Source organism: Rhinolophus ferrumequinum, chromosome 20 (assembly GCF_004115265.2).
Source record: "Rhinolophus ferrumequinum isolate MPI-CBG mRhiFer1 chromosome 20, mRhiFer1_v1.p, whole genome shotgun sequence".
Taxonomy (NCBI): domain Eukaryota; kingdom Metazoa; phylum Chordata; class Mammalia; order Chiroptera; family Rhinolophidae; genus Rhinolophus; species Rhinolophus ferrumequinum.
Window position 1 is genome coordinate 57,369,960 of NC_046303.1, and position 22,122 is coordinate 57,392,081.

Consider the following 22,122-nt stretch of genomic DNA (forward strand, 5'->3'; position numbering starts at 1 on the left):
TCTTAAGTAGCTAGACTGTGATCAGAATAGAGGTCTTCCAACCTCTGGTTCCATGCTTTCTCCACCACCCATCCCCCCTGAGAACACTGGGTTCAGTGCTCAGGGAATGAGGTAAGCAGACACTCTGTGCTGTCAGAACCATACCTGGAGGGTGCTGAATCAAACTGTAATTTGATTGTGTTCATCTATTCTAGTGTACAAACTAGAGTTTATTTAAGGGAATTAACCAAGGCTGTAGATAAGTGCAATAAAAGCAAATCTTGAAGATACTCTGCATGTTCAGAGTAGGTCTTGAAAAGGTGCCATGTGGTACTGCTTTCAGTTTATTCCCAGAAATTATCTTTTACAGAATTGATGTATTTTGTAAATATGGGATTTTTGTCCTGTGATATTTCTACTCATGAGTGCCAGTTATAATGACAGAGTAAAAAAAACAAGATGATGTCTCCTGGCTAATTCAGCTAGCTCCAAAAGCACACTTGGGATGTTTCTGTCCCACTTAACTTGGTTAGCCACAGCCCAGAGTATGTCCTAGTTTCAATCTTTCTAAACATAGAGAAGGACCACTGTAACTGTCGTCCTTTACTGAGTACTCTTCCACTTTTTCTCAAATAAATAAGTTTAGGTAAAATATTTTATTTTATTTTGAAGTCAACATTTTGAAGGCCTATTTTGAAGGCCTATTTGAATCTCAGATACTAATCTGAGATCTCTGCTAATCTCGGTCTATTTTTATGTTTCTTCTAGTTAAATCTTTAAGGGCTAAGGCCATATACTCTACTAACCTGTGCCTACGCTTGGAGCTTGGGGTAGGGGTAGGGCGTGGGATGTAGTTGTCGAAGGACAATGAGGGAACTGTTACCAACAAGAGGAACGGATGCTGGGAGGCAAAAACAACTGCATCCTCTCCAGATTCTTCCTGTGCAGGAAAACCACCTTTCCTCTCCCCTCTTCCCACCTTCCCCATCCCACAGACAATCTCCCTTATACCCTGAGCACTGGATCAGCCTGACCTGGGACTGTGAAAACAAAGTTATAGACAATACACAATTTCCCTGGGGATCTTATAATTTTAAAGAGTTCAATATCCCAAATAAAATTCTAATGAAGCGAGAATGTTATTTTTTGGTTAGTATTTTGTTTAGTTTTATTTAAATGTATGTTTGTTCAGTGAAATTTTTTGGAATTATTTGATTATTGTTTTATGTTATTTTGTTTTATCTTATAGTCCCCTTTTCTGTGCTGGTTGGCTTCTCAAACCACCATTTCAACCCACCACCCCCTCCTTGGAGGAAAAAGTGTTCAATTAACCTTCAGCTGCGCCCACCCAATTTTCTCCCTACTTTGGTACAGGACGTGACATCAACCAAGGATTCTAAAATAAAATAAAGAACCCCTGACCGGGAGCAGCTAGTCGGGCTGATTTGAAGAGAATTCTTTGTGTCTTGGGCCTCTGAGCCCTACATGGGTGACACAGGGTCTGGTCCTGGTCCATGTGTCAGCATATGGCAGGGAAAGCCATTCCTTGTCTAGGCCAGGTGCTGACATGCATGAGTCTGCAGGATGAAGTACATGGCAAGTAAAGCAGAAACCAGGGCAGGTGCATGGGGATGTTTGGGGCACCCAGGGAGGACTATCCCACAAGCTCAACTGTTCTTGAAAATACAGCATATTTCCTTCAGGTTAGGGCTGTCAAACTGGGGCCTGTAGAGGAGCTATACTGTGTCCAGGATACTCCTGACTCGATAAAGCATTGTATTTCAGACTTCCAAGGCATCTGTTGGCACTTCTAGGTCGATGGACATGGTTTACTGAGGCCCAGGAGTTAGAGCTGGGCAAGGAGGCTTGGGAATAAGATCCTCTAATACTAATTATATTTCTGCCTCCTTCACTAACCACATCCAAGTTCATATCTCAATTGCAAAATAAAAGTGATACCATAGAGTTTATCATTAGTTTGCCAGTGTAGTTCTGGTACAGTGTGGTTTGCTTACAAATGCAAACTTCCCGTTTCTAGTTATTCTACTCCCACACTGGTCTATTCATGTCTAGAAGGCTGTTATAGTTCTTAGTTTGTAATGTGTTATGGTGATCCTAAATCGTGGTTCTACTCACTTTCAATTTACTTTTGATTCACAGCTTCAGACTAATCATACATACATCCAAACTAGTTGTATCATTGAAACAAACAGCTTCACCAGTCTTTTCTCCCACACTCAGGGCACACACGTGCTTCAATCGATTGGATCTGCCACCTTATCCCTCGTACTCCATGTTGTATGAAAAGCTGTTAACAGCAGTAGAAGAAACCAGCACCTTTGGACTTGAATAAAGAAATGGAAACTCACCTGACATTTTCCTGGCAGTGATGTCAGCCTTTCTGGGATAATCCCCCTTTCCCCTTTCCCTCAATCAATTTTTCTTTGATTTTGGTATTCCATGATTTTTATTTTCAAACCAAATCAGGATTGACAAAAGCTGTGCATGAAGAACTGCCTTCTTCTAAGATCTAACCTTCAGGCATATCTCCTCTATTTTCAATGAACTGCTGGCCTGTATGCAATATTAAGAAAACAGCTGTTTCAAGGTCTGTGTATATATCTCCACATACCTCCATTACTAACAATGAAATATGAATGCAAGTTATGCTTTACTTGACCAAATGGTAATAAATGTTTACTTCCATTTATATAATTTAAGGAAAAATTTGAGCATTAATCATTCCAAGCTTTTATACGCCCATGTCTTCTGAGCAGAGCCACATTTTTTTAAATAATTTCTAACAACCAACTCCAGAACTAGGAGTTGATCACCCTTTTATTTCCCTCCAACTTTACTTTTCCTTGTGCATATTATCCATGTCAAAATAGCAGTGGAAAACCAAAAATTTTTATACATTCAACTCATGATTCACATGTGGCGTGAGTCCCATCAGCTGGAACTAGCCTAGACATATGGTGCAAATATTACACTTTCCAAGAAATAATAACAGCAAGACAAACACCTGCTGATGTAATGCAGTACATCCAAAATAGTTGTGAGGATTGTGGCTCAACTTGAGCTTAGAAAAGTCTAGGAGGGCCATGCCCCTCATGAATACTTACCACACTAGAAGCACAAATTTGTGCACAAGGATATCTCGTTATGTAATATAAATGATGAAGCTTCTATTCCCACTGTATTGTGTAGAATGTGATAAAGCAAACAAGAAGAATGGAAGAAGGACATAGATTGGTTTGAATACCTGAGTTCTGTACTGTTTTGTGCTGTTTCGTCTAATCTAGCTACAGTTCTCCCACACAAAGGGGAAAAAAATGTATAGTCTCATGACTTCTGTTAAAGCTAGGTAATTATTTGCATGGCAAACAAATTTTTATTTTAACTTTTATATTGGTTTTTTCATGCTGTTTTATTTTTTTCTTAATTATGGTGTTCAAATTCCTCCACCTCTGCTTGTCCACAGGAACCACACTGAGAAAGCTGCAGATGGTGATGGTGCTTGTTAGGGGTCAAGGGCAATGCAGGACTTCTTCTTTGTCCCTGCGGTCCTCCCAGAGCAGAGACCTAACACCTCACAGGCGTGTGCGTTTCTGTCAAAATAGACGTCCAGTTTCTTTTAGCATTCAGTAAAGGGCTGTCCCAGGAAACAGTGTTTTTAGAAAAATAGTTGCAGGCTCCAAAGACATTCTAACCTCTCAATTACACTTGGAATAAATGCAAGCATAATGGTCATTTGCTATTTTTCTAACCTTATTATCCATGTTGTCTGAAATGTGTCATAAATGAAAGTGTTTTTCTTCACTGGGAAAAGAAGAGCTAAAGGGGCCCTATTGTTGAAATGTGACATTGTTGTTTTTAATATAGAAACAGGAAGAAATGTGAGAAATGTAAGACAAAGTTAATTTCATATGAAGCCATGTCTTGTGCTCATTATGTCAATCTGTGTCAGGACAGTGCATTAATTATATTCCCTGCAATCCAAAATGAAACATTCTTTTAGTAAGAATTATTTGCAATGCCCAACCCCCCCTGTTGCTGTGTATTTATTGTCAATCAGGGAATATATATATATATATATATATATATATATATATATATATATGAACTTTAGCCTTCAATTATTGTCTAAAAAGAATATTTACTAAGATAAAATGGAATGTGTAAGTTATATAATACAGAATTTGAGGGATCTGTAAAATTCAGTACACATTTTAATATCTGAAAAATTATGATTCCAATGGAGCCATTAGTATTTATTTATAAAATCAGAACATAAGGATTATGCAAATCATTTCACCATTCTAACTCTTTAAACACATGAAAGTATAAAATTACTGCTGAAATTCTCTTTTAATACATGACCATATATTCTTTAACAGTAAGTATATTTTTGTGCAAGCCAATAAGCTGGACTGTCTAGTATAGGAGGCATCTTTCACTTTTAGAATTTGGTGAGATTTTATATATATATGAATTAATGAATATATACATATATATTCATTAATTCAAACACTCAATTCATTTTTTTTAGTACTTATTTGTTAGGCATTGGCAAAGGAGACACGTTCAAATGACGAAACCTGCTCCTGGGGAGCTTTATAATTTACACAAATGTCTAATTAATCTATTAACTAGATTAATTAATGTTTATTCTACCCATATTCAGAAGAAACAAAGTATCCTAGAAATTATATATAGATGGATAACTTAGTCATAAATGGTTTTTCAACTAATTTTTTCTTACCTGCCCCCACCACCAATGCCATGATTCTGGATGTATCCCACCAAGCAAGCATTACAGGAACAGTATTTCATAAAAGCATAAAATTCCAAAAAAGGAAACTCTGGTGTCAGAGTCAGCTACAGAATGGAAAGCTTCCTTAACAGGGTCCCAGGTTCCATTGTAACCTTCCACAGAATCCTTAAAACAAAGAGGAGTACAGTTATAGAAAGATCGTTTTTATTTTTCTATGTCCCTAAAGATATTTCTTTAGTTTATATTCCCTCATATATGAGGCTGATTTTTAAATTATGTATAATTTTTTATTATATAATAAAACCGCTATAGGAGTAAATTATGCTATTAACTTTGGGAGGTATAAACCACCCAAATCATATAATTCAATCGGCAAGGCAGATCTATTTATTACCACTTGTTTTTTTGTTTTTTTTTTTAAATTTAAAGTATGAGTTTTCTCCATGGAGGCATATTATAAAATCAATCACTTATAAACAACAATTCCCCTAAAACAAGATCTTTTAAAGCTGGTTTTATTAAGAGTGTATTAACCTTAATTGAGGGGGGAAAAAACAATAAATAAGAGAAAAATGTTACAATTTGAAAACTGCCTTTGAAGTATTAAAATAAGAATTTCATGAACATCACATTTTATTCTATCATATGAAGATGATAATCCTAAAAATACAAATTGATTATGTATGTTCAGGAGAAGTATTCTAAATCTGCTGAGTTCTTTGTAACTTTCTGTGTATATAAGTTGACAGTGGTTGTGAAAAAATTTTAACCACCCCTATTGTAGCACAATTTCTTGGATGGAAAAAATTAAGACAGATATATGATTTTGAGGTAGGCTTGAAATATGTAAAATCTAAGTGTTTTCTCTTTTAATACATGATCATATGTCCTTTAACACTAAGTATATTTTTGTATTAGTCAATGAGCTGGACTTTCCAGGACAGTTAAACTATTAAATCTATGGTATTGTCAGTCCATGTGTCAAACCATGTGTCTAAAATTTAGGTTCAGAAATTTTTTCAATTGCCACAAATGGTTTCCCAGTCAAGATAAAACACTTTCAAATGAAAGTAGTTAGAACTTTACATAACAAATGTGGTGCTTTATTATTATTATTATTATTACTATTATTATTATTATTATTATTACTATTACTGTTATGTACTTCAGTGTTCATTTAAACTACTGCTGCAATTCTATATTATAAAAATCTAGGATGGATGTTTCAGCCATCATAAGGTCAAAAGAGAAAGTGTTATTTTCCTGTTAGTGACATGTAGTCCCTTTGTTCCACTAGAAAAAAGGTGCCCAGAGGTAGTAGATACAGTAAATATCATTCCATTAGCTTACTTCTTGCTTTCCAATTTATCAAAGGAAATATCTAAAACAATTTTGTTGAAAGTCTTTGTTCTAGTCAATAGCAGGAGAAGTCTACATTATTAGGCTGATTTTGCTTACATCAACAAGAGAAATGTCACGTGATACTCAGGCCCAGCTTTCTCTTCCCGCATAACACCTTCAAGGAATGTCAATAAACTCACTTTGGTATGGCATTGTGTGTGCTTCTTATTGCAAACAGAAGTCTAACATAATGCATAACAATTTGTTCTCACTGGATATAAGGAACAAAACAACACAGAAGGTTACCACCTGCTATGAGAAACAACCCGTGGAAAAATTATTTATCAAATAAGCATAGTATGTGCTCAAAAATCCATGAATAAAGGAACAGCTTTTTAAACAAGTTCCTTGTGTATGCCTGTCAGAACTGCACATAAACCACATGAGCTTCATTTGGTGAGTGTCCTTTATGTTAAACCAGGCATACATGGGCTTATTGGATTCATACCTGTTGAGATGCTTTTACAAAAGCTTCAAGCCACAACCTAACACCCTGTGTGAATCTAGAACATGGGTTAGCAGTAGGTGAAAATATTGTGTCCAACAGCACATATGATAACTCCCAATATTGCAATGGTATTACCTCTGGCCTTCTCTTGATCCTATCCACAAGTTTTTTCTAAATAATAAAATTTAGAGGCTTGGAAGGAGGTAATAGTAGAGAAAAAGTGTGGGAAAAATTGAGAAGAAAAACCTGAGAAGTTTTAATGTTTCATTTTTATACACATGCTGGGTTTACTTTAGTTTCATTCTAACTGAAAATAACTCTTCTCTTGAGGTACAAGTTAAAAATTAGCCTAAACCATAATTTGCAGAAAGGAGTAGATGACATTATTTTGTGTTTTAATCTGAAATGAAGATTAGATTTCAGTTCTCCTGATATTTTTGGCCATACTTTTCCAATACACTGTGCTGACAATTCATTAATTATATACTGTTTAAAAAAATGACACATGTAGCTTATATTCAAGATGTGGTTGAAATATGTTTAAAGATGGTTCACTAAAGGATATATGAAGGGAGTTATGGCAGATCAGTCTAACCTTTATCAGTGCAGGAATCATCACATTTATATCTGGGAAGAGACACTTAAATGTGGTGACTGGATTATCCAGGAGATTAGGAATCTGAGACCAGGAGAGCTGTTTGCTCAAGGCCACTAAGCTTTAACTTGGGTGCTAAAAGTATTCCCTGTCACAGAATATCCTCTGGGGTCCTGGGCTCCTGAGCTTGGCATAACCATTAGGAAATTTGCCAAGAGGGCAGAAAAGATGGAAGCCACGAAGGACCTGGTATATCACAGGGGATGCCATGAATCCATAGCCAATGGACTGCTTACTACCATGGCCCCTCTGTATGAGTTTACTGGGGCTGCTGTAACAAAGGACCAGAAACTGGGTGGCTTAAACAAGGCTCGAAGTCCAAGATCATGGTGGCTTTGGTTACTTCTGAGGGCTGTGAGAAAAAATTTGTTCCATCCCTCTGTCCTAGCTTTCACTGGTTTGATGGCAATCATTGGTATTCCTTAACTTGTAGGGCTCTGCCTTCATCTTCATCTGATGTGTGTGTCTGTGGCCCCTTTTTATAAGGACACTAGTCGTATTGGATTAGGGCCCACCCTATGACCTCATTTTAACTTGATTAACTTTGTAAAGACCCTAACTCTAAATGAAGTCACATTCTGAGGTACCAGGAGTTAGGACTCCATCATGTATTCTTTGAGGGACACAATTCAATCCATACAATCCTCCTTCTGGCTGTATTAATAACTGTTGTCAGCGCCAACAGTAATAGTAATTATAATAAAAATCAATTTATACTTAACAACCACACTATTAACATGAACTTATTAAAGGCTTTTAATTGCTATAATAATAATCATGGAAGAAATTAAAATGTTGCTTATGAATTACTGTTAATTAAAATAGTGTAATATAGTAAATTAATAATTAATATTATGGTATCTGTTTAACTAATTGGTTAATGAAAATGACTGTGACCACAATAAATTTCTTCACTACTTAAAAAAACAAAAAACAATGTTTTCCATGTATCACCCTGTGAAATAGCTACTTTTCTTTCCCCTTTTATAGCTGACAAAAATTAAAACAGAGAAGTTAATTAACGTGCCCAAAGTGAGTAGTATAGCCAAGATTTGAACCAGGAGCCTGGCTCCAGGGCCCAAGTACTCAACCACCATTCAACCATTCATTAAATGCTTATTACATTCTGGGTCTTGTGCTAGGCTCTAGGGGCAATGATAGTCTTTGCTATCAGGGAGTTCATGGTGTAGCAATATAATAACACATTTTTCTCCTTTATTTGAGATCTGGCCTCTATTTTGAATATGAGTGTCCCCACTAATACCTGCACCCTGCCCTGGCTCCTGAGTACATTATAGTATCATTAAAAAATAACAAATTAGCAAGATGCTATAGGGAAAGGAAACAGGAGCCATTGGCTTCACTGGAGATGAAAGATGGACAAGAATGCGTTCATGTAGAAACAGTATTTGACCCTGTATAAAATTGGGGAAAATAAGTTAGATTTATCAGCATGAAGAAAACATTTTATTCTTCCTGTGATAGTAAACAGAGAAAAAAGTAGAAGACTAAATTAGCCTAGGTACCTTCATATCTTTAAGACCTGTGAGAAAACAAAGGGTGGTTCAACTTCTCTGACTTAATCAGCAACCAAGAGAGAACAATAAGCCTCCTAAAAATTTCTTGCCCAGGAATAAACCACTGGGGTAGTCACGTATATCCTCTACAGTTCCAACACTAAAGTTCAATGATTATAAAAAATAGTGCCTTTTCTTTCCACATCTTGATAAAAATTCACTTCAAGGAGTTTGAAGGCAGTTTGTTTCCAGACCCTATTCCCAGACTCCCTGCTGTCAAGAGGCACAAAAATCCGACCTTATCTTTTCTATACATCCCTTCCATTTGATGTAAAACTGTTAATCATTGAAATGTATGTACCCTAATTGAAGCTTCTCATGTACCAGATGTACTTTTCACTTACTCCTCTGCCTGTATAAGATCCCCAGCTTTTCCCTATTTGGAGCACTCTTTCAAGGCTTCTTGTTCTACTCTTGGGCCATGTGTACAGTCTTCAGCAAGGCCCAGATAAAGCTCTGTGTACAATTTTCAGAGATTTGGGTTCTTTGCATTAACATCTTGGAGAGCACAGCTACACAGACATATTGTTTTAATTAGCATTTATTGGGGTGACGACTGTCAACAAAACTACATAAGTTTCAAATGTACAGTTCTACAATACATCATCTATATATCTATATATCTATATATCTACAATGCATCAATTATTATATTGCATTATATGTTCACCACCCAGAGTCAGTTCTCCCATCACCATACATTTGACCCCCTTTACCCTCATCTACCATCACCCCTCCACCCTTACCATTTGGTAACTACTAAACTGTTGTCTGTGTCCATGAGTTTTTGTTCCTTTATTTGCTTATCTTGTTTCTTTGTTGCCTTCAGTTTTATGTCCCACATAGGAGTGGAGTCATATGGTTCTCGACTTTTTCTGTCTGACTTATTTCACTTAGCATAATAATCTCAAGATCCACCCACGTTGTCTCAAATTGCAGTATTTCATCTTTTCTTATGGTAGAGTAGTATTCCGTTGTGTATACATATCACATCTTCTTTATCCAATCATCTATCAAAGGATACTTTCGTTATTTCCAAGTCTTGGACACCGTAAATAATGCTGCAATGAAGATCGGAGTACATATATCTTTATGAATAAATGTTTTCAGATTTTTTGGGTAGATACCCAGGAGAGGGATTACTGGGTCATATGGTAATTCTATTCTTAATTTTTTTAAGAACCTCCACACTGCCTTCCATAGCGGCTGCACCAATTTCACTCCCACCAACAGTGTATGAGGGTTCCTCTTTCTCCACAGCCTTTCTAACACTTATTATTATTTGTCTTGTTGATGATAGCCATCCTAACAGGTGTGAGGTGATGTTCATTATGGTTTTGATTTGTATTTCCCTAATAGCTAGTGAAGTTGAGCATTTTTTCGTATATCTGTTGGCCGTTTATATGAGGTCTGATAATTAAGCTCACAAACTTGTTTCAACAATGTTTTTAACCATATTTTGATATTAGAAGGATTATTCATTATAAATTTGTACCAACTGGACAAACAGTTAACCAAGTTTATCGTTTCGAACTACTGAAAATGCTGCGTGAAAAAGTTAGACAAAAACAACCTGAACTTTTCGCCAATTCATGGTTCCTGCATCACGACAATGCACCAGCTCACACAGCACTGTCTGAGGGAGATATTAGCCAGTAAACAAATAACTGTATTGGAACACCCTCCCTACTCACCTGATCTGACCCCACATGACTTTTTTTTACCCGAAGATAAAGGAAATATTGAAAGGAAGACATTTTGATGACATTCAGGGTATCAAGGGTAATACGAAGACCGCTCTGATAGCCATTCCAGAAATTGCTTTGAAGTTTGGACTGGGTGCTGGCATTAGTGCATAGCTTCCCAAGGGCAGTACTTCAAAGGTTACTGTAGAGATATTCAGCAGTGAGGTACATAGCGCTTTTTCTTGGAAGAGTTTGTGAACTTAATTATCTGATCTCATATGTCTTCTGGGGGAAATTTCTGTTCACGTCCTCTGCCCATTTTTTAATTGGATTGTTTGTCTTTTTGTTGTTGAGTTGTATGAGTTCCTTATATATTTTGGATACTAGCCCCTTATCAAAGGCGTTATTTGCAAATATCTTCTCCCATTCGACTGTTTGCCTCTTTGTTTTGTCAGTGGTTATTTTTGCTGTGCAGAAAACTTTTAGTTTGATATAGTCCCATTCATTTATTTTAGCTTTTACTTCCCTTGCCTTTGAGGTCAATTTCATAAAATCCTCTGTGAACCCAAGGTCCATAAGTTTAAAACCTATGCTTTCTTTTATGCAGTTTATTTTTTTAGGTCTTATGCTTAGGTCTTTGATCCATTTTGAGTTAATTTTGGTATGTGGAGATAGAGAGCAGTCTAGTTTCATTCTTTTGCACATAGCTTTCCAATTCTCCCAGCACCATTTACTGAAGAGTCTTTCTTTTCTGCATTGTATGTTTTTGGCTTCTATGTCAAAATTTATCTCTCCATATTTAATGTGGGTTTATTTCTGGGTCTTCAATTCATTTCCATTGGTTTGTGTGTATTTTTTCTGCCAATATCATGCTGTTTCAATTTGTATTGCTCTGCAGTACAAGCTGAAGTCAGGGAGTGTAATACCTTCTGCATTATTTATTTTTTTTTAGGATTGCTTTAGCTATTCGGGTTTTTTTGTGATTCCATACAAATCTGATGTGTTTTTTTTTTTTTTCTATTTCTTTAAAAAATGCCATTGGGATTTTGATGGAGATTGCATTAAATCTGTATATTGCTTTGGATAATATGGCCATTTTAACTATGTTGATTCTTCAATCCATGAACACAGAATGTCTTTCCATTTCTTCGTGTCTTCTTCAATTTCATTTTAAAATGTTTTATAGTTTTCAGTGTATAGGTCCTTCACATCCTTGGTTAAATTTAATCCTAGGTATTTTATCCTTTCTGTTGCAATTGTGAAAGGAATTTTTATTTATTTTTCTGAAATTTCTTTGTTAGTATATAGGAATGCAATGGATTTTTGTGCATTTATTTTGTAGCCAGCAACGTTACTGTATTCATTGATTGTTTCTAATAGCATTTTGGTCATGTTTTTAGGTTTTCCTATATAAAAAATCATGTCATCTGCAAAAGTGACAATTTAATATCTTCACTCTCAATTAAGATGCCTTCTATTTCTTTCTCTTGCCTCATTGCTCTGGCTCAACATTATGTTGAAAAGCAGAGGTGATAGGGGACAGCCTTGTTGTGTTCCTGAATGTAGAGCAAAGCACTTCAGTTTTTCACGTTAATTATGATATTAGCTGAGAGTTTGTCATATATGGCCTTTATTATGTTAAGGTTTTTCCTTCTAGACCCATTTTATCAAGTATTTTAATCATAAATAGATGTGTCTTGTCAAAGGCTTTTTCTGCATCCATTGATATGATCATATGATTTTTTAATTTTGTTTTTTATTTTGTTAAATAAAATTGATATGATCATATGATTTTTTTAATTTTGTTTTTTATTTTGTTAATTTGGAGTATCATATTGATTGATTTACATATGTTGAACTATCCTTGCATTCCTGGAATGAACCTTTCTTGATTGTGATATATTATCCTTTTAATGTATTGTTATATTGCATCTGATGTTATTTTGTTTAGGGTTTTTTTTGAGTAGTTACTGTTAAGTTTATGTAAAAGAAAGTTTTATTATACAGTAGTCCTTTTCTTTCAGCATGCTTCTTATTTCCATTCCCCTTTGTAGGTTCAGACCTTTTATTTTTTTGTTGTCACAAGTTACTCCTACTTATGTTGTGAGTTGATTTCTGAGTTGCAGTTACAAGTTGTCCTTTTCTTCTTTTTCCTTTTCTTTTTTAAAATGTTTTTTCTTCTTCACCTTTTGTGTTATGATTAAGTGTATACTGGACTATTTTGTGTAGTGGTTGCCATTTCCTTCTTCTGTCTGTCTGTTTATAGTACTGGTCATGGTTTTGTGTTCTTTTAATTTTTTGTTTCAGGTCAAATAGCCTGTTTCAGTATATCTTGTAATGCAGGCCATGTGTTAGAAAATTCCCTCAGCTTCAGTATGTCTGAAAGGTCTTTATTCCTCCTTCATATCTAAGATATCATTGCTGGATATATTGTTCTTGGCTCATAATTTCTTTCAATAGTTTGAATATTTGATTCCACTCCCTCCTGCCTTGTAGAATTTCTGCTGAAAAAATCTGATGATAATCTAATGAGTTTTCCTTGGTAGGCTACCATCTTCTTTTCCCTGACTGCCTTGAGAATTCTTTCTTTGTCATTAATTTTTGACAGCTTCATACTATGTGCCTTGAAGAAGGCCTGTTGGAATTGAGGTAATTGGGTGTTCTGTTTGCTTCTTGGATTCGAGGATCCAATTCTTTCTATTAGTTTGGGAAGTTCTCATCGACTATTTGTCTCTGTTCCCTTCTCCCTTTCTTCTCCTTCTAGTATATCCATTATTCTCATATGGCTCTTTCTGATGAAGTAAGAAAGTTCTTGTAGAGTTCTCTCATTTCTTTTAACTCTCAAGTCTCTCTCTTCTTCCACCTGTGTCATTTGCAGATTTCTATCTTTGATGTAACTGATTCTTTCCTCCATCTGGTCAACTCTACTACGTAAGCTGGCTATTTCATTCTTCATTTTCTTTATTGCATTCTTCATCTCCATAATTTCTATTTGGTTCTTTTTTAAAATTTCAATCTCTTTGGAGAATGTTCATTTTGTTCATTGATTGTGTTTCTGAGTTCATTAAACTGCCTATCTCTGTTTTCTTGCATCTTGTTGAATTTTTTCAGAACTGCAATCTTGAATTCTCTGTCATTTAAGTCACATATCTCCATGTCTTTAAGTTCATTTTCTGGACACTTTTCATTTTCTTTCTGAGCTGCCTTGTTATCTTGGTTATTCATGGCAATTAATGAATTATTATTTCTCTTCCTGGGCATCTATAGGAGTGGATTCTCCAACAGGTTGATATGAAGAGGTATTTTTTTCTGCTTTCCAGTAGGTGTTGCTGGAATGTTTTATTTTCTCTCCCGCTGCAGCCTTTCATTTTATCTCATATTACAGCATTATATTTTCTCTTGCACTGTTCTGGCTTCTCACACAATGGGGGGGTTTCCTGGAAGGTGAGCTTCTCCTGTGTGAGCAGGTTGCTTGGGTCTCAGGGCACCACCTCCATGAGAGGATGTGGAGGGCGATAGAGTTCTGAGCTTCTGAAATCCCAAAGCTGCCCCTGCAGCCCAATGAAGAGCCTGTGTGTCTCAGTGGCTCCAGTTGACCTCCAGGGTCCCCTCAGAAAGGTCGGGGTGGGTTGAGCTGTGAAAAGTGGCTGGTGTGTTTTGGCTCCAACCAACCCAGGGCTGTCTTGTCCCTACAGCCCTTTCCCTATCACTGGAGTGTGCATCTGCCGCTGCAGGACAGTCATTGCAGTTCTCAGAGCTATAGGTATTTTGTTCTTTAATCTGACACTGCTCCATTTCTTCTGGAGGATAGGGGTTGGGGGAGGTGTGGGGGGGAGGTGGCCAGGCTCGGTGTCTTTATTTTCTGTTTTCTTCCTGGCAGTGAGGGATTAAGCCACGGTTCTCACCTGAGGTCTCTGGTCTGAATGCTAGGTTCAACTTTTTTATATGCTGATCCGTCAGGCAGGACTGTGGGCCAAAGGGAGTGCACCTACATTGTTGATTCTTCCCTCTCCCAAGGCTGCAGCGAGCTTCGGTCTGCATCCTGCAGCCTGGCAGCCGGTGTCTCTGCACCTCCCCCTTTCCTTCTCTCCCACTTGCCCAATTTTCCCACCTTCAGGTGATTGGATGTACAAGTCTCTCAGGCATACTTGTGTGGTGCACAGGGAGTCCTTTGTTTAATTATAGCTGTTCAGGTTGTTGTAACTTCCAAGGGAGATTTCAAAAAGCACTTCCTATGCCACCATTTCTTTGATGTCACTCCAAGAGATTTTTTTTTTTTAATGTCTAGAAACTCTGAGTTAGTGTTAAAACTTGTTCAAATTAGCCATCATATACAGTGGTACCTCGGTTTTCGAACGTAATCCATTCTGGAAGACCACTTTGAGCTCTGAAATGTTGGAAAACAGCCGACAGCTAGGCCTCAGGATCTTGCACTCAGCGGAAGCCACGTGACATGTTCGATTTCTAAGCCACGTTTGAAAACCGAAGCATTTACTTCCGGGTTTATGGCATTCATAAACCAAAATGTTCATCAGCGGAGATGTTCGAAAGCTGAGGTACTATGGTATGTATATGCAACAACTTATATTTCTTTCCATTTTATTTCAAAGATTATATCTTATAGTTCTTTTCCATTTATGGTTACTTTTTAAATATAATAAAAATTAGGATATGACTTTTACCTTGCCCAAACTTTCATATTTGTCCATAAGAAGAGCTTCTCTTCTTTCAGCTTATTCTTTGAGTAGAAAAATGACAATGAGTATATCTCTTTTTTTAAAATATTGTGGTAGATTTCATAATGTGTCCTCAATTATTCACCCCTCCCTTTAGCCACACCCTTTACCCTGTAACTTTGCATTCACCTCCTAGTTGGGGCAAGCATTCTCACCCACGTATTTTGGCTAACATAATGCAAGCAGAGGAATGTAAAACACTTGCACAATTAAGCTTCACCTGTCTTTCTTGCTGCTCTATTGTCATGAGCAGTACAAGTCTGGTGTAAGAAGAGGATGACAGACATGTGGGAGAAGATTTGAAATTAACATAGATCAACAAACAGCCTGTTGATCTCCAGGTATTTAAGAAAACTTACCCAAGATCATGAAAGCCACCTAACCTGAAACTTACCCAGAGAAATGAAAGAAAATCTTATGGTTGTATGTCAGTTATATTTTGTTATTGTTGTACATCATATTGTGGCAGTAGATAACTAATTAAAAGACCATTAGGCATACTTTCCTTTCTGGGATATCTTTTGAAGCCAAGCCCATATAGTTTAGTTTAACCGTATGAGTACATCCACAATGTATGATGGCCACCGTTTAAGTTAATAATAATACTGAATAATGAATGATACAAGTAAAATTGAGCATATTTACATGAGCTCATCAACAAAAAGAATTATAAAATGCAAGTGGAAGTCCACTGACAGGAAAAAGAATCCATGAAGAGAATGAACAGGAGTATCAGACAAAAAACAATATTGACTAGGTGTTTCATCACCAAAAGTGGTTTATTTGGGAAAAAAAGAAAGGGTTGCAACCCACTGCATGCAGCTATGGCAAGCCACACTGCACTGTATGCCAAGATGGAGAAGTATATATAGGAGAGAAAAAGAAAGTTAAAGAAAGGGGTAGTTAGAACCAAAGATCTTTACTGTAAGCACAGAGTTCTTCCTGTAGTGTTCTCACACTGACATAGTGTGAGAACTCCTCTCATAAGCCCCTAGTTCCTCCTATATACCCTCCAAACTCCTTATGTTTATTTAAAATTCCAGTCAATCTTTATCAGGAGGAACTTGAAATAATAGTACATTCTAAAAGAGGTGTAAAAAAAGTACTTTGAAATATTCAAAGAGACAATGAACAAAAAGAATACGTAAGTCAGGGACAAAATATTATAAACCATGAAAGGCAGGTTTGAAAGAATAATACTATGCCTTTTTCTTTTTTATAGCTGGAACAAGCAACTTGAATTCTTTAAGTATTTAGCTTGCATGAAAATCTGTAACAATTAACACACTTGAAAAATATAGCTTCTAAATTAAATTAAGTGAATCTATAGTTTTCATATATAAATGTCATTCAAATTTGTTTTTGTTATAGAAATATAATTTATTTCATTGGTATAGCAACCCACATTATATATACATGATTTGGTTTGTTAATTATTTTATTAATTTGTTTTTGACAATTTTATAAATAATTTATAAATCAAAATGATTGAATTATGAATTTGTAATTCAATAAGCTTCATATATTTTGACTGTATGTATTATGTGTATAAAGTTAATAATCATTAGGTCCCCTGGGTGGTTTGTTTCTTTTACAAATATGTAATGGCCTTCTTAATCCCCAAAAATATTCACCTGAAGTTTTATTCTCTTGGTTACTTAGAATTATTAAGGGTTTTATGACTGTCTCCAGTCTATCTATTATGTAAATACCCATAAAATACTTTACCCAACAAAGAGAGAATATGCATTCTTCCTAAGCACAAAAATATTTGAAAAAAAAAAAAAACTGCAAAAAGTCTCAATAATAGTCTCACATTCTTTGAGAACAATGCAACATAATTAGAAGCCAATTATTTAAAAAGTTGTTCACCACAGGATAATAACAAAATGCTAGGTATCTATAATACATGGATATGATTAAAATATTTCTTAGACTTACATATTCAAATGGTCAATGAATATCGCTATTCGGTGTCTAACAGACATATCAAACTTGTTTTGTCTTTGGATACCCCTCGTAGTTCACAGAATATGAAAGAATTCACAAGACTCAAAAGGAATAGAAGTTAGAAAGTTTATTTAAGAGAAACACCTGCAGAGAAGCTGCCACGGCCAGAGTCTCAAGCAGATTGCTGCAGACAACTGCACCTAACTTCAGGTTAGCTCTTTCTTATGTAGGAAAGGGTAGGCACATTTTCTTACAGCAGGAGATGTAATGTCCAAACTCAGGTCATTTGACTTATAGACTGAGGTCATTTGATTGACATTTGTTGGTTATATAATTAGTTTCTTTCTGCACATGCTCTTACCCACAATGCATACAGAAAAATGCACAGGAGAACCAAGCCACACTGTTCATTTTATTTTACTTGTATTATAATGAGGCTGGAGTTCAAACTACTGGCACGCTTCAGTAGTCTGCACAGGCATTAAAACTAGATCACTCCTGTTAGGGTCTTATCTCCTCTTTCTAAGGGTGTTTGGACAGCTTAATTTATCTCTTAGGGATAGTCCCTGAGGAAGGGATGCAGGTCTGGGCAGTCCCCCTTTGGGCTCACTTTTATTAACTCTTTCTCTGCTTCCTCAAAACTTGTATTAGTTAGGATTTTGATCAGGAAAGGGCAACCACTTTTAGTCATACAGAATAAGGAATTTATTATAGGGATAGACCTTACACAGTTGTGGGAGCTGGTGAATAAATCTATGGAAGCTTTTGCTGCTGAGAGTTGACCTGAATCAGGAAGAGAGCCAGATATGAACGAAGGAGAATTAGGACAAATGAATCTCATAAGTGTAATTGCACATGAACTTCATTTCTTTAGCATTCATTCTGCTTTAATCCAAGCTACTTTGCTTAACCAGCTAGAACTCACTTGCATTCTTTCCCCAGACCCTCTTACCTGTACATATACTTAATGTCCACTTGTTTTAATCATTAAGCCCTAGGAAATTTGGTTCTGGTCAACACTAAATTCATTTAAGAATAAAGCTCCAGGTCTATCAACCATGATGAGGATACAATAACTAAACATCAAACAATGAATAATATTTTAATAAAACAAAGCTAACACCTTGGCTGGCCTCAGTAATGTTTCAGCTACAGACTCCTGAGAGAACTGTCCAATGGACCGCATCCCCTAAAAACAGAACCAAACTAGGCTATAACTGACACCAGGACCTGAAGCCATGATCAACTGCTCCTGCCTTACCCCCAACCAATTAGTAGAACCCCCAGCCCCAACTCCCATAGCAACCATGATTAGTGGTTTTTCTCTTATATAATCTAGTCACTAGAGGCCATGAGGAAGCCAGGTTTTTGAGAGCATTAGGTTACCTGTATCTCTGGACTTGGCACCAAATTCCTTAAATTCCTTAAATAAACCTCTACTTTCTTTTCTGCAAACTCCTGCTCATGTTTTCTTTTGGCTTGGATGCATGCAGGCAAGCAGACCCCTTTGAGTCTGTGATAACACAAGGACAAATTGAAACCTGTGAGAACAAACTAGAAGCTGCCTTGAGAATATGTATGACCTGCTGAAAGTGTTGGTACCTTTCACCATGGAGCCGCACACATACCTGACTCAAGATGCAGAGAAACTGCAAGAAGAGATCCTTCTCTCCAGCTCTTTGTCTAACCTACCACCAATTTCTGTTGGACCCAACTTGAAAGAATTTCCATTGCTTTTCACCAGTTCCATTGCCGCCTCCCTAGTCCAAGACACAATAATATCTCATCTGTATTATTGTAGTCTCCTATCTGGTCTTCTTGCATCCAATTTTGACACCCTATAGTCTATTTTCCACACTACAGCCAAAATAATCCTTATAAAATGTGCTAAATCACATCACTCTTCAGATCAAACCCTCCAGTGGTTTCCCATCCGTTTATAAATCCTTAGACAATCTGCCCCTGGCTACCTCTCTTATCTCTTACCTCTCTCCCAGCCACACATCTTAAACACATTTTCACCTAAGAGCCTTTCTAGTCATGATTTGCTTTGCTTGAAATGTTCTTCTCCTGCATGTCTGCAAGTTTCTCTTCCTCATTTAGGTCTCTCTTTATGTCACCTTCTCAGAAAGGCTTTTTCTGCCAAATATATCTAAAGTCCTAGTTTTAGTCTCTCCCTATCTCTTTTACTTGTGTTAAAGAGAAAATCACAGGTCCAAAATGGTTTTACTCCTGATTAAAGCCCACGATAGAAAACCTAGATTTAATACCTGATTTAACTGTAGTTTCAACCTCTCCAAGGAACATAATCTTAATAAACCAGTTTGGAATTTTGTGGTCAAGCATCAGTAAGGTAATCTGTCAAGTGGGTCTTCTTTATCTCCCATAGAAAGAAGAGGTAATCTGCATGATAAAAACCCTTCCTATTGTCTATCCCAAAGAAAAGATGTTTGAGCCCACCATATAATTTGTTTTGTTAATAGCTCCTTTGCCCCATCCTTCTTCCTATAATTTTTTTCCATTCTGTATATGCCTTCCTAGCACCCTTCTAGATGGGATGCTGTCTAATTCACGAATGGCTTAATAAAGCTGATTAAATCTTTAAACTTACTTGATTGAATTTTGTTTCTTAGCACTTGTTTCATGTTTTTTTACACTACTTCTCTCTACTTGATATCTCCTCCATAAAATTGTAAACTCCAGGAAAACAGGAATATATATTTTGTTTGTTTATCCTTATAGCACCAAGCCCTAAAACAGTTCTTGGCTCAGAGTAGATATTCACTGACTATTTCTTGAATTTAAAAAAAAAAAGAATTAATTTTATACAGAGTATTAAAAACAATGAGATTTTCAGTTTCCAGTTCCAAATATAAGGAGCTTGTAACTCATAACTCCATCTTAACAACAAGTAAAAAGCTGAACAGATTGAAAAATCAACAACTCTTCTTGGATCCATAAAAGAAGGAAGGACACAGGGCAACTATAGTCCCCAAGATTAGAGAAACATACAAACAAGTAAAGAGATTTGTGGCTCACCAGATTAGAGACTGTCAAGCAGAAATCACCACAAGAACCAGTGCCAGGGTAGGAAATCCTGAATTGTAATTGACAAGTTGCTGGAAATTCAGGGTGGACAAATCTGAAAGTTCAAAACTCCAAGTTATAGGGAGGCACCCCCAAATTGTAAAATTCACCTCCAGGAACTCAACCAGTTTCCACTGTAAATATCAGAAAAATTCCTTCAAGCTTAAGGCAAGGGGGTAGAAGTAGGGAAAAGGAACCATTTTTGAAACACTCCTGAGCACTTTGTTCATCTAAACAAGGCCTGCCCTCCAGGAAAACAAGTTAACAACAGCTTTAACTTGCTAGGGTATTATCAGAGCCTAGCTGACCTTAGGGAAGTGAAATACCCAACTCCAGTCCACTCTAGAATTCCACTTGGGAGAAAGGAACTACCCAACTCCAGCCCACTCTAGCCATACTCCCACCTAAGGAGGGAGAAAAAAACTGAGAAACACTTGTGCAATTCACAATCCAGAGGCACAGGCTCATTAAATGACCGATATCTAATCACTGGACTCTAGAATACTTCCCCTTCCCCACACCTTACCACCACATTACTAAAGGCCTATTGCAACTCCTTTCACAAGTACCTCTTGTCTGACTGTCAAGAAAAAAATGGCAATCTACAACAAAACAACAATAACAAAAATCCCACACAATTTAAAGAGACAGAGCAAGCATCAGAACCAGACATGGCAGGGATGTTGGAATTACCAGACTGGAAATTTTAAACAGCTATGATTAACAATTTAAGGTTCTAATGGGTAAAGAAGATAACATACAAGAACAGATAGACAATGTAAGCAGAGTGATGGAAAACTCTCCAAAAGGAAATGCACACTGTAACAGAAATGAAGAATGCCTTTTATGGGCTTATTAATAAACTAGATATACCTGAGGAAAGGATCTCTTAAAACTGAAGATATCGCAATAGTAATCCCTAAAACTGAAAAGAAAAGAAAACAGACTGAAAACAAAGAAACAAAAAACACTATATTCAAGGATGTGGGACAACTACAAAAGGTGTAATAGATATGTAATGGGAATACCAGAAAAAGAAGAAAATGCAACAGAAGACATATTTGAAATAATAATGACAGAGAATTTCCCCCAATTTAAGATCAGACACCAAACCGCAGATGCAAGAAATACAGAGAACAAAATCAGGATAAATGCTAAATAAATAAATAAGTGACACCTAGGCATAACATTTTGAAATTACAGAAAATCAATATAAAGAAAAATCCTGAAAGAAGCCAGAGGGAAAAACACCTTACCTATAGAGGAACAAAGATACGAATTACATATAACTTCTCAGAAATGATGCAAGCAAGAAGAGAATGGAGTGAAATGTCTCAGAGATAAAAAAAAAAAGTCTTCAGAGATAAAAATTACAAATCTAGATTGCTGTAACCTGCAAAATTATCTTTCAACAGTGAAGGACAAAAAAAGTTCTCAGAAAATAAAAATTAAGGGAATGTGTTGCCAGTAGACTACCTTGCAAAAAATGTTAAAAGAAATTTTTTAGAGAAAAGTCTAATAATGTAGGTTGGAATTCAGATCTACATTAAAAAGAAAGAGCATCAAAAAAGAAATAGTGAAGGTAAAAAAAAAAAAGGTTTTATTTTTCTTACGTTTTTACTGAGGTATTAATTGAAATATAACATTCTATTTGTTCCAGATGTACAAATATTAATTCAATATTTGTGTACATTGTGTAATAATCATCAGTTAACATCAGTTAACATCAGTTACCATACATACATAGTTACAAAATTTTTTGTGTTAAAAACTTTTAAGATCTACTGCCTTAGCAACAAATAACAGTTTGTTCAAATTAACAACAGC

The 22,122-nt window shown here is 36.2% G+C and overlaps 1 protein-coding gene across 3 annotated transcripts in view; it reads left to right on the top strand.

Moving 5' to 3' along the window:
* The window catches only part of HECW1 (HECT, C2 and WW domain containing E3 ubiquitin protein ligase 1), a 548,017-nt gene extending 540,036 nt beyond the window's left edge, over positions 1 to 7,981 (top strand). For all 3 annotated transcript variants that reach the window (XM_033088739.1, XM_033088737.1, XM_033088738.1), the window contains one exon: positions 2,221 to 7,981. In XM_033088739.1, the coding sequence (XP_032944630.1) occupies positions 2,221 to 2,332 (112 nt within the window). In that variant the 3' untranslated portion in view covers positions 2,333 to 7,981. The remainder of the gene's footprint in view (positions 1 to 2,220) is intronic.
* Positions 7,982 to 22,122: the final 14,141 nt, after the last annotated feature.